A 13,948-nucleotide genomic window follows, 5' to 3' on the forward strand; every position below is an offset into this window, starting at 1 on the left:
AGACAAGTGTTTCCAATGAAAGAAGTTTTTCTCACACAAAAAAGAAGCTTAACTGACTCTGCAAGATGGCCTGAATACAATGAACTGGGTCAGTGACAGGAGCAAAGGGGGAAAAAAGTTTATTAACTAGTCATAATTAGCTCCAAAAGGGTGGCACTTACTGTCTTATAGATACTTACTGTCAGGTAGCGCTCACAGTCCTGGATGAGATTATGACTAATATCCAAAGCCTTCAAAGCATTCAGTAATTGCTTATCGGAAATAAGAAAAAGTAAGAAATTAGTGATGATAATTAAGGAAAAATTATGGAACACATTGTCCCTAGGTCATGAGCTATGGCACAACAGCTCTAAACATAAGTCCTCCTTTACCTCATTATCAACAAGGGAATATAAGACTGCTAGAAATAAGCATACTATCACCCTCTGTTACAGTACTCTATCAGGAAAGATTCTGTTCTCATCTCCTACCCCGTCACACACACACCCCCAGGTCCTCCGACATACCAATGATTCATCCAAGTTTGCAATGGAATTATAGCTGAAGTTGACGGTCTGTAATTCCAGCCAAGGAAGTGCAGAACTGAGATCCCCTCCACATTCAGAAAAAATCTCCTATAGGAATAAGGGTGGGTAAATGGTAAGTGAATAAGGAAGAGCTGCCCCCTGTGTCCTTTTCAACATCTTGCCTTCAGGATTGTAAACATCTGAACTAGCTCCCAAAGCCAAATCTTGAATAGCCGTTTGAATACTAGCAACAATTAACTAATGCCTATGCCATGCTGTGACTGAAAACAAGTTTCTTTTCACTAGCTAATTCTTGCATAACAAGAGCCAGCTAGTTGGCAATCCTACACTATTCTTATATTTTGCACAGGAAATGTTGGGATCCCCGATTTTTTTTAATGTTTAATGAGGTGGGGGAGGGGGGTTACTCCTAACCCAAGGTTATAGATAATATATATCTCCCCAAGAAATCAATGTTGTAGGGAGGTGGTTTATTGATATAACACCAGCTTTTTGTCTCAAGTTAGAACAAGTTTTCCATTGGGCAGCCCCTTCCAATATCTATCTCCTTGAAGGACTCTGTCCTTCCATCTGAGCACACATACTGAATAACCATGAAGTTCTGCCTGTTCATGGCTGGCCATTCACAAAGAGATCAGGTTGTGATGGAGACCATACTTCTGGATTCTGGATCATCCTCTAGAGAAAACAGCTCCAAACACAAGGAGGCTGTTCTAGCTCTGTTCTAATTACAGAATCAGATATATGTACCTTCAGTATTCAAACCCAGGTTTTCCATTTATATTCACTTAAGGATCACAGGATAACAGGTCAATGGCATCACTACCATCTAATTTCACTGACAACTTCTGAGAATGGTTACTGTTTAGATGACAGAAAGCCCCACTGTAATAATTCATTTTGCAACAGTGGTGGGGAACCTACAGCCCTGGGGATGAAAGAGGTCTTCCTGGAATCCCAAATCCATCTCCCTCAGTTTCAGCAAAGACCACACAAGCTTCCCCATGGCATCATTGTTTGCTGACCCTCTATTTTTTGTACTGGCTTTCGTCCCCATTCTGAAAGATTGGAATGTCTCTTCCAATAAGAGGTTTAAGCTAAAATATTATGGTATTTTTTATACTACCCATTTGTCCACCACTGAAACAGGTTTCTTTCTCTTATTTTACGAAGATGGAGCACCAAATGGCTAATAAAATGTTGTGTGCCCTTGCCTATCTCCCAAAACCTGAAAGGAAAAATGGAACACTGACCGTCTGGGGTACACCAAACAGTGGCTCTGGGTAAGGTATATTGTCAAGCAACTGGCTATAGAACCACGCAATACTAAAAAGCTCTGCAGGACCAAGTCTCTACAATTATGCACAATATTCATTGTATGAATGTATTCTTTAAGGTGGATTAAAAACAAATATAGTCAGATCAATGATGGGAATGAAGATGTATAGGTACAGTGAGGGGAGGGCCGGGAGAAGCATGTAATGCTTTCTTCATTTCCTTATCAAAACCTTTTGCCCATGGGCTAACAAGATGCCAAAAGTAAAAATAAAACAGCCATCAAGAAAAAGACTGTCGTTAACTGCAAACTACATTAGATTCTCAGTTTGGGATTCTTAACCGAAAGAGGCTATGGGAAACTATTTCAACCATACCAAGTTCTGTTCCAGTGAATAGTTTCCCATAGCTTCTTTGGGTTAAAAAACCCAAACTGAGAATCTAATGCAGTTTGCAGTTATGACAACCTGTTCAAGAAAGAGCTCAACTCTCAAAAGTGAGCAAAGCAACCTAATGACTATCACCACTTACCTTTAGAGAGCTCACACATTTGGAACAGGTCAAAGCTTCCAACTGGGAATAGATAAACCGCAAACCATGCAGACAGTGTAAAGGAACACATTTCAGCTAGAGATGGTGGCAAAAAGCAGAAAATAGCTGTTAAAAGCCGCATCTCTTACATTAAAGATGTACAGTAAATTTAAGATGTCTTGCTTTAGACTTCAGTGAAGGAAAGTAATATTGGTTAATTAACATGACAAAACCTTAGTTATGAAATTTCAACTACAGTCTCATTTATCATTCTGTATATATGTGGCAGAAAGTACAGCTTTTCATGTTCCAGCTAGAAACAGACAAAGCAATTGCCTATCCTCTACTGAAGAGGACTCCTATAACAGTACTCACCTCTAGACGTCGCAAAGATTTGAAGGGGGAAATCTTCACAGCAGCTGGCAGAGCACAATCATGAACAGAAATGAGCTAAAAAGAAGCAGGAGGAAGAAGTAAATCACTATGAAGTAAATCACCATTATCATTCCATCCCACCACCAATAACAGGGGTCACTACTAAAAGTCTGTTCCATCCCCAATAAGCCATCCCCATTCTTTACCAAGGACCCAGAAAGCAGCCAGCTCAGTCCTCAATCATTTCTCAGGCGCAAACTGCACAACTTGAAGGCAGTGTGAAAACTGCAAGTGCAATTATGAACTGCTACCAAAAATCACTAGGTATGTTATATATGTAGTTATCGGAGTTCCAGTACTGAGTTTCCCTAAGAACTGACATTTAAAATGCTGAGAAATAGATGCACAGGTCATCAGAAAGTCAGTTTCATTAGGAGTTAGCTTTTCACATGAAAATAATAGTCCAGGGCAAGGATGAGCAGCTCTGGATGAACAGGGAGCCATATTAGCCCTGCAGGAGATCTTTGAGGGCCTCACTTTTTGCAGGAGTAAAAAGAAAGAAAGATTGTATTTTTTGCAATCCACACACTATGTATGGGTCATGGGGCCTTCCTGAGCCCATAGAAAGCATTTTGGGACATTTGTGGGCAAAAAAGGTTTTTGAAAATTTTCCACATTTTGTTCTCAGTCCTGGAGGAGTCCAAGGAGGTTCAAAGCATGTGACAATGTCTTCTGCACTCACTAGAGAAGGAATCTGGGCATTTTGGGGAAAATAAAACAAAATCTGACTTCTTGGGTGGGCCTGGGGGCCACATGTGACGTACAAGCTGCACTTTGCCCACCATGGTCTGGAGTAATGCCTTACTCAGCATTTCCAGTTATAATAAGACCCATTTTGCTATCATAATATTCTAGATCAGAGATTCCTAACCTTGGCTCCCCCGATGTTTGTTGCTCTGTACCTTCAAGTCATTTCCAACTTATGGGAACCCTAAGGCAAACCTATCATGGGTTTTCTTGGCAAGATTTGTTCAGAGTTTGCCTTTGCCTTCCTCTGGGGCTGAGAAAGTGTGATTTGCCCATGGTCAACCAATGGGTTTCCATAGCCAAGTAGGGATTTAAACCCTAGTCTCCAGAGTCATAGTCTCAACCACCACCAAATGATACTTAATGTCAGTGTCCAGAAACCACAATGAGTATGGCAGCAGTCAGAGAATCTGGGAATTATAGTCCAATGGCAAAGGTGTTCTCTCAGGTGGAAAAAAAGTTTATTTGCCACTTTCATGGTGATCCTGCACTCTTAATCGCAGTGAATGTGAAGGGCTTTCTGTAATTATAACATTCATAAGAGATTCCACCTCAGCATAAGGAGGAACCTCCTGACAGTAACAGCTGCTTGACAGTGGAACATGCTGCTTTGGAGAGTGGTGGAGTCTCCTACTTTGGAGGTTTTTAAACAGAGGCTGAATGGTCATCTGTCGGGAATACTCTTATTGTGTATGCCTGCATGGCAGGGGGTTCGACTGGATGGCTCTTGTGCTCTCTGCCAACTCTATGATTCTAAGAAATCTATGATGCTATTGTATTTTGGTAATTGTTTACTTGGGATACAATGGAAAGAGTTGTTGAGATATTTGGCTATATATTTTGAAGCTTACTGTGGCGCGTTACAGAGAGCCCAAAAACGGTGCTCTGCCGGCGCCGCTGGTTGCTGTGTCTGGGAACCGTAACAGACAAACTGTGCAATTTCCGGATGCAACAAAAAGAAGCTGCAAAAAGCCGCTTCTTTTTGGGGCCCAGAAGTGGCGCCGCAAGTGGCCAATGGTGCACTCGTGGCATCACTTCTGCTGCGCAACATGCAGACACTAGGCGTCCGTGACGTCAAGATGGCAGCACCCATGTAGAACGGGCGCCGCCATTTTGTGCATGCTCTGCGCGTACTAGGGTTAGGGGCGTCCGGAAAGGACGCCCCTTACTTTCCGCCCGTGCGGAATGGGCCTGTGTCAGCTAATGTATATCAGTACTTCATCATGGACTTACAACATAAAACAAACCTATGAACAGTTACTCCCCAAAACTCATTACTACGAAGTCTTCATTATGCCATGCATAAATCCCTGTTGAGTGGACGCCTCCTCACTACATCTTGACACTGTGGAAAACATTTGCCATCTCTGAGGAGATACTCCCATATCTCCCTTTCAGCTACATAAAATTAGGCCCAAGTTCAAAGGAAGGATTCGAATAATTCTTGCAGAGAAGTAGATAAAATAACACAGTTGTGAGGGAACAGATCATTTCAAGTCTCTCCCAAACAATGAGCTTCATTAAGGGTCAAACCATACAAGAAGTCACAAATCGTTGACTGATTATTCCTTCTTCTTTTTTAAAAGAGTGTGCTGCAATGGGACTGGGATCACAGTGGTGGAGGCATCTTTTCCCTGTTAAAGTCTCTCCAGCTGTATTTGTCTCTCATTAGGAAAAACTCAGATGCATATATTTTCTTTGATGGGTCAAACAGCAGCCAGGGAGGGCTTCCCTGCAGCTGCCTGCTTTAAAAAAAAAAAGGGGGGGGGATCCTTGTCTGACTTAGCTCCAGCTGTCTGCCTTTTGTGCCTAAACTACCAGAAATGCTAGAAGAATGAAATAAAGAATGTGCCATGCACCATGTTCTTAAGCTTTGGAGCAACAGGATACAAAAATTAATGTAACACAACTGTACAGTATTATGATAGTCAAAGTGAAGAACAGCCCTTGACTCACAGTATCTTACAACAAAGCACCACCACTGTTCTTCATTGTTCCGACAGTAACCCACTGTTCCTTTTACTGAAGAACCATTCAAACTGAACTAAGTATGATTTGCAATGAAGTTTTTTTGTTTAGACTTTTGGTTAAAGCCCATATTAATAGCAAAAAAGAACAAAGTGAGCCATTGCACTAGTAGATCACATCATAATGGCATGTGTAAAGTTACAAGTCTCACCCACAGCAAACAAGGGCCACAAGGCAAAGATCTAAAAGGACATGAAGACATTTTGAAGCCAAAAAATGACAGAGCAGGTTATGCACGGAACAAAGTGAAACAGATGCTCTTTGAAATACAGTTCAGGCTACAATCCTGTATGCCTTCTCCAAGGAGTAAAACCCACTGAATTCAGTAGGATTTACTTCTGAGCAGACATGTGCAGGGCCTAATGTTATCATGTTACACACATAGATGGAGCCTTACAAAATAACAGTAATCACTGAGACAGCTATGCTATCAAATTTTATGATGCTCTCTAGTTACAAATATTTTAGAGATTACACTAGATTAGGGAGGGAAAAGAGGCATGCAATGGAAGCTGGTGGTGCACAGAGATAAACCAACATGAGGGCATCAGATACCAATCCTAAGATCTGGCCCCTGATGTGAACTCACTGCCTCACAGATACCATCATTCTTCCTTTCTTTTTTTAGCAGGCTGGTCAATCAAAATAATCAGCATCTCTAAATATGCTCCAATCATGCTAGCACAATTTATCTAGACAGTATTTCTGGATGATGTCATATAACTGCAATTCACCCAGTCACAGATCTGAGGCAGTGGTCAACATGCAGGCATCATGTGACCGGACAAGGCATCTGTTGGGGATAAGGCTACATTGGCAGACTCTATGTAGGGGCTTCAGGGAGCCCTCATCCAGCACGTTTCAAAGGTTAATCAAGGACTCAGATTCTGCAAACATCCCTCTTGAACAAAGAGATTAATTCTTGTGTTGACTCAAGTAAACATTAACAAGGCCCACAATTATTTTACCATAGATAACTAAAGTGGCAAACACATTCAGTCCATATCTGAGTAACATTCCTGCTCTGGTTAAATAAACCATGACCAGCAGAATGGAAATAAAATTAACAGTGTCCTTAAAGATTCAACACAACATACACAACTTACTGGAAAAATTGAAGTCAGTAGCTACTGGAGCTGACTAGTGGCATAAAGCTTATTTCACAGAAAGAAGACTCTATGTATCCAGGTGACATGACAGCAAGAGAGAATTTACTAGCATCTATCACTTATACAAATATGAACACTGTATTCCTTGCCCTTCTTTCTCATTTCAGATGTTGCTAATTAACATTTATCGCTTATACACTGACTGGTCTGCCTATTTAGCAGTTATGCGGGAAAAAAACCTGTATTACAACTCACATATCAGCTATATTTCAAGGAATGATGTCTGATAACAATTTAATGTTGGTGGGCTGCCCCATATAATTGCTCTCAGTCCTCTTGACTGCCACATATTCCCTTTAGAGAACAAAGTGTACAGCCTCATCCCAATCTTCGGCCTTTTGAATGTGATGTGTTCTCATTACAGAACAAAGTGTACAGCATTGTCAATGACATCATATCAGCTTCCACACACCACCTTCTCAAGTCATGAAATGAAAGCTTCTTTCATTCTGTCAACTTCCTTTTTGGATAATCTTTTCTTCACTTACCTAGAAACAATCATAAACTATTATTATCTCTATGGCAAGGGATCATAGCATTCCACATATTGTAGAACACTTCAGATTTTATTCCCATCCCAGAAGCAATTTAGTGATGACACAAAAAGTTTCTGCTGAGGTTTAATCATGAAAAAAGATACCCCACCGAAGTTCAAAATTTGTTGTCTTCTGTTTTTTCTAATGGCTTCTTGTCCTGCTACTATTCCCAATAAATACAGAGATGGAAACAAATGAAAAACCCTAGATTACAACATCTGAACAATTCTGCAAGTTTAGTAAATATGTAAACTGTCCAATCTACATATTTTTTGTAAACAAAGCTGACAACCTGTAGAGCAGAGTTACAGAAACCAATTCAAGACTCCTACTCCTTGCTTTAATATCAGATATCTTAAGTTACTTTTCACTGGCCCTCATCTTTGCCACAACATTTCTCTTAAGTTATTTTAAGACCAAGTCACTGAGCATTACTGAACTGCTTCTCCAGCACATCCCAAGTCTCCCAATCTGTTTTTTGTCTGCTTGAACAGACGGCATGAATATACATTTACAGCCAAGAGGAAGCAAGTTCCTTTGCCAATCTTTCACCACCCCCTCAGCCTTATGCCTGTCAGGGATAGCTGAATCTGCTGGTGCCCACACCCTAGTTTCCACACAACAAAGTAGAGAACAATCAAGATGTTTTATCATTTAATTGGGAATGTCAGTACCTTTCATACTCTTCATTAAATAAACCCGTTGGGGCAATCTAATACTTTTCTTATCAGAGCTGTTGTAAATGCTGTTGAGCTCATTAAATATGCAGCCACACACAATACTGCATGATAGCCAAAGTACAGACTGCTACGGCACCAAATTGCCAGATTGCCTGAATCCAGAGAGAGAAGAATGTCAGTGAAGATATATTTCAGTAAAGTTTTGACATCAGTTGAGAAAAACTAGGTCTTCTGACTCTGGCCTAGTAATCAAGCAAAGTATTAGTATTTCTTGAGGCACTACAGATTACTAGAGCAAGATCCACTGGTCAGCATGTTCTTTGCACACATTAAACTATAGGTTCAACATCAAGTATTTCCACATACAACCATCTGAAATAGCATCCTTGTCTTTGAATCTTTTAGAATTGGTGCCAACCTGTACTGAGTTAAAGGGACGAATAGTCTGATACAGTCTAAGGCAGGGATTTACAACCTATGACCCTTCATCACTCACTATCAATTCTTCTGCTTAGGACTGATTGAGTTGCAGTCCAACCTCTGGATGGTCACAAGTTGCTCACCCCTGCTCTAAGGGTAGCTTCGTATAATAACAATACAGTGGGTCCTTGTTATCCGCTGGAGTTTGGTTCGAGGAACCCCCATGAATAACAAAATCCATGTATGCTCAAGTCCTATTAAATATAATGGCATACAGAATGGTGTCCCTTATATAAAATGGCAAAATCAAGGTTTGAAACTTGGAATTTATACTTTTTTTGGAATATTTTCAAGCTGTGGATGCTTGAATCTGTGGATAAAAAAATCTGTGGATAAGAAGGGATGACTATACATCTTTCACATTCTGCATTTTGCATGCTTTTCTGTCCTAGAAAAGAGAGCACCTGTGAAGGCTCATTGAATACATAGCTTCCTGAGTGATACTTCATCCCCTTTTTTCCTATTTAGATTTTTCTTAATCAGAAAAGTTTATCTACACTTCATGTTGTTTAAAGTCATGTTAAGATTTAACGACAAAAAACTAAGAATGATTCATTTGTACAAGATTACAACAAATCATTTTAATCACAAATTTATAGACTGTTGTGCAACATTTACAGAATAAAACTCTTGAGTTCTATGGGGCGCTCAACTATGGAAGTCTAGGGGACACTACCTGCACTACACACACACACACACACATACACACACACACATATATAGCCAACAAAGACCCTCTAGAGGACATGGGAGTATTTTCATCATGTTTTTAGCTCCCCAGGCCATTTTACACCTAACAGAGCCCTAAAAAAACCTTCCTGTTCACTATCTCTCTGTGTGTATGTGCGTGCATGTGCATGCATGCGCCTTCAAGCCACATGCTGACTTATACCTACACCTAACAGAGCCCTAAAAAAACCTTCCTGTTCACTATCTCTGTGTGTGTATGTGCGTGCATGTGCATGCATGCGCCTTCAAGCCACATGCTGACTTATACCGACCCCATGAATTTCATTGGGTTTTCTTAGGCAAGAAAGTTTTGCCAGTTCCTTCCTCTGAAATACAGCACCTGGTATTTATTGGTGGTCTCCCATCCAAGTACTAACCAGGATCCTAATTAGTTTCCATGATGGGATCTGGTGCCTTTGTGGTATTTAGGCCTTTCCTGTTTATTATGGTGTGTTACAGAATGCCCAAGAAGGGCGCTCTGCCACCGTCACCGGTTGCTGCGTCCGGGAACCGCAGTGGCCAAACTGCGCGGTTCCTGGACGCAGCCGAAAAGATGCGCCAAAATGGCACTTCTTTCTGTGGCCCGGAAGTGGCACCGCAAGGCGCTAGTCGCGCACTCGCAGCATCACTTCCGCTGCGCAACGTCTGGACACTATGCATCCGCTACGTCAAAATGGCGCCCCCCGTGTGGATGGGTGCCGCCATTTTGTACAGACTCAGTCCGTACTGGGGTTGAGGGGCATCAGGAAGTGATGCCCCTTCTCAACTCTACTACGCCCCTTCCTAACCCAAGTACGGACTTTAGGCGTGTCTGTAATGTGCCTAAGTCTTCTTTAAAACAGGCCACTCTCTTGGGCCTAAACAGGACTGAAGTGGGGGGAAATGTGGTGCAAATGCCCCCATGTAGTCTAGAGGACAATCTAGGGCAAAACACATTGTTCCGAATTTTTTTTTTTAACAAACATTTTGTAAAAAATTTGTTTGATCCCTTGAAGGCCCAAGGAGCCTCCAAACTGGGACATTCTGAAGCAAAAAGAATTTGCAAAAAAGGTTGGAAACCCCCACCCCTGCCCCCTCCACAGGACTCTGGGGGCCACAGAAATGCTTCTGGGGAGGTTGCATGCACTTTGGTCTATCACAACAGCTCCAGAAGAATAAGATTCTTTCCAAAGAAAAGCACAGGTCCACCACTCATAACCTTGCAATTCAACACACACCTTGAGTGAGAGAGTCTTTTGCAAAACATCAAAAAGAAACTGGGCTTGAAGGATTGCAGATGTTTCAGCAGGGTGTGATGAGAGTGCAATGAAGCCATGATTCTGGTTTCGTGGCAGTAGGTGCTGTTCAAAGATTTGAGTGAGAGTCTGCAATGTGGATGTGAACAAAGTCAAAGTGCTAGTACCATCCAGAATCAAGTCACCTAAAAAGAAAAGAGAGAACCATTAGCAACAGATGGACATGAACTTATTGCACCATGAAGAAAAACTTGCTGATACTATGTAAGTCTAACAACATGGCATCATAGCTTTCCCATCTTTATAAGCAAAGAAGAATATGTTGAAGTTGCTTTTGTTGATGCTATCCAAAGTGTTTCAGTTCTAGGTTCATCGCACACTTATTTACTGGGCATTCCCTACTTTCCTGCACCACAGCTACTGCTCACATATAGATGGCCAGGTTTAATGGAACGATATGGAGGGCTTCCCAAACTGCAATGTTTCTCACCCCTAAAAATACCTGCAAATCCTCACAGCTAACCCAATACATTAAAAAACACAGAGAGCAAGCTGCTTCCCAGAAATTAAGTAATGGTGTTCTTCCTTTTGGATAAGCCACCTAAGAAGGGCAGGAGCACTATTCTACTTTGGTGACAAGCTCAAGTACAGAAATATGATAATTACAATTTGTTTTGTTTTACTAACTTATATACCCCTCCTTTCTCCCAACACATGATTTAAGTCAGATTCAACGGGATTCTCAGTTGAGGTCATGGCAACTGAAAGAGAGTTTAGTGGAGGAGGTTGAGTATCACAATTGTGCATGTAATTTATTTATTTATTTACTGTATTTATTTAACCTTACAGGGTGTACAGCACGGAGACAATATTTGCAGACAAAATACTGACTTATGCCAGTTACTGAGGAGTAGTGCACTGTTTTCTGAGAGCCAGATGCAATAGGACTATGGAGACTATGGTTCAATTCCCAGCTCAACCATGAAACACACCGGGTGACCTTGGGCAAGTCACAGGCTCTCTGCCTCAGGGGAAGGCAATGGCAAACTTCCTCTGAACGAGTCTGAAAGCCCCATGATAGGGTTGCCTTAGAGTCACCATAGGTTGGAAATGACTTAAGGCACACAGTGCAACCACAACAACAGCAGGCACAGTTCTCCACTTTCTGCTTAAAAAGCACTCATGTCTGCTACAGGCCATTCCCACAGCTCCTCATTCAGCCACCACCAACAGCTTCTGCCTCAAACCCCAAAGCGTGGCCATGTAATGGCTGTAACTCAGAGCTAGGAGCTCCTTGTTCCAGTGATGGGAAAGCACATCAAATCATCATAACCTCACCAGAATCCTGCAGTAACTGCGCTAAGCTCTGAAGCATTATTTCCTTGGGGGCAGCAGGCGCCATCTGCAAAGAGAGAGGACAAAAACCAAGGAAAGAAAAATCACCTGGGAAGCAATTCAAGGATATAGCTGTGTTAGTCTGCAAAATTGGTATAAAAAGAAATCTTGAAGCCCTTTTGAGACTAACTGAGAGACAGATGTGGGCAGCATGAGCTTTTGTACACTTAAGTCTACGTCCTCAAATGTCTAGGAAAGCCCATGCTGCCAACTTCTTCTAGTTAGTCTCAAAGGTGCTACAAGGTTTCTTTATATTCTGGGAAGCCATGTTACCCCTTTCAGTCTCCGGCAGAACAGAAATGCGTTCCCTAAAGCAAGGAGAGTGGTCAGTCGCAACGCTGGTCTCTGAGTGTTTATTTTAAAACGGCGCAACCTCACAAGGCACAGGGTTTTAGGCACACGAGACCTCCTTGGGGGGCTTGAGAACCATAAGACCCCCCTGGGAGACTTTGAGACCCCCCCAGAGCCCCTTGGGTGATTCTGAGACCCACAAGACCCCCTTGGGGGCTAGGAGACTCCCTTGGGGACTTTGAGACCTTTGAGGGATTCTGAGACCTACAAGACCCCTTGGAGGACTAGGAGACTCCCAAGAGCCCCTCCTTGAGGCACTCTGAGACCTATATCACCCCCCTGAGGGATGCTGAGACCCATGAGACCCACAAGACCCCCCTTGAGGGGTACCGAGACCCATAAGACCAGGCTCGTTGCCCCGCCTACAGGAGAGGCAGCCCTTCTTCCCACAACGCCCACCAGGCCGCAGGGGCTCCCGGCGGGGGCCCTACTCGGAAGGTCCGAAGGGAAGGGAAGGGAATGGGAGGCTGGCCGGTCACGAGACCCTGAGTCGGGGCTTCCCTTCGTATCCCTCCAACGGAGGAAAGGGAGAGAAAGCGGAAAGCACGTGACGCAAGGAGGGAGCGGCGGCAGGCAAGGAGTCTCCATGGCAACGGCGCGCGCGTGTGGCCTACTCGGCGCCGCCGCCGCCGTAGGATCCCCCCATTTCACCTGGACGGTCACGAGCCGGCGCCTGGCTCAGCTTCCTGACCATAGAGACAAGGCGAGAAAGCCCTTTTCCCGTCTTCAGCTCACTCACTTCCGCATTACCATAGAGTAACTATTGCTAGAGCGTCCCCATGGAAGTCTCTATAGGACTCCAATAGCCCCGCCCTTTTGCTTGTCAAAGTTTCTTACTTGCAACCATTCCTGTCTTTTGGCGGCGAACCTCTCCCTGGGTTTCCTTGGCAAGATTTGCCCAGAGGGGTTTGGCCACTGCCTTCCCCTTGCTGCCCAAGGTCACCCCAGTGGGTTTCCTCCATGGCCAAGCTAGGCCTTCGGTCCAAAACACACTGCAAAACTAACCCAGTTTGAGACCGCTTTAACTGCCCTGGCACAGTGCTATGGAAATGTGGGAATTGTAGTTTATTATGGCACCAGAGCTCCCTGACAGAAAAGGCTCAATGTCTGCCATAAAACTACAGTTCCCACAATCCCCTAGCACTGAGCCAGGGCACTTAAAGCAGTCTCAGAATGGACTATTGTTGCAGTGTCTTTTGGACCTTAGTCGAAGACTCAAATCACTGAGCCACACTGGCTCTGGCTACAGAAATAAAAGCAGTTTGATACCACTTTAACTGTCAGCCATTGGAGTTTGGTGAGGCACCAGGCGACCTCCTTCTCCAGGCCCTACATTTGGAGCATGACTAAGAAGCATGAACTTACATTTATATCAGTGGTTTAAGCTTTTATTTTGTAACATCCTCCGTTTTTCTTGAAATGTCCAACATTTTGTGGTGCAAAGTCGAAGGCTTCCATGGCCGGCATCCATCGTTTTCTGTGGGCTTTTCTGGCTATGTGGCCATGTTCTAGAAGAGTTCCTTCCTGACGTTTCGCCATTATCTGTGGCTGGCATCTTCAGGCATTTTGTCGTGCCTTGTCCTCCTCCGTGGTTATGACATCTGGTCACCCTGACCTCACCAAACTACAAATGCCAGGATTTCACGGGGCGGAGCCATGACAGTTAAAGTGGTGTCAAATTGCTTTTATTTCTGCAGTGTGAATCATAGAATCATAGAGTTGGAAGAGACCTCAAGGGCCATCGAGTCCAACTCCATTCTGCCATGCAGGAATACACGAAGCGCCCCCCACAGATGATAGATGTGGGGGTCCCTAAGGATTTAGACTGGG

The 13,948-nt window shown here is 43.2% G+C and overlaps 1 protein-coding gene across 5 annotated transcripts in view; it reads right to left on the bottom strand.

Annotated features, from left to right (window-relative positions):
• LOC121930980 (serine/threonine kinase 11 interacting protein) overlaps positions 1 to 12,853 on the bottom strand; it is a 37,957-nt gene extending 25,104 nt beyond the window's left edge. Inside the window, exons 1-7 of one of the 5 annotated variants that reach the window (XM_042468069.1) lie at positions 12,770 to 12,853; positions 11,711 to 11,774; positions 10,355 to 10,557; positions 2,709 to 2,783; positions 2,334 to 2,429; positions 507 to 614; positions 180 to 251 (exon numbers count right to left, since the gene is read on the bottom strand). In XM_042468069.1, coding sequence (XP_042324003.1) covers positions 180 to 251; positions 507 to 614; positions 2,334 to 2,429; positions 2,709 to 2,783; positions 10,355 to 10,557; positions 11,711 to 11,774 — 618 coding nt within the window. In that variant the 5' untranslated portion in view covers positions 12,770 to 12,853. The other 4 variants (XM_042468060.1, XM_042468050.1, XM_042468079.1 and 1 more) reach the window with 4 other exon arrangements.
• Between the last annotated feature and the right edge of the window lie 1,095 nt (positions 12,854 to 13,948).

The sequence above is a fragment of the Sceloporus undulatus genome, chromosome 1 (assembly GCF_019175285.1).
Source record: "Sceloporus undulatus isolate JIND9_A2432 ecotype Alabama chromosome 1, SceUnd_v1.1, whole genome shotgun sequence".
In the NCBI taxonomy this organism is placed as follows: Eukaryota; Metazoa; Chordata; class Lepidosauria; order Squamata; family Phrynosomatidae; genus Sceloporus; species Sceloporus undulatus.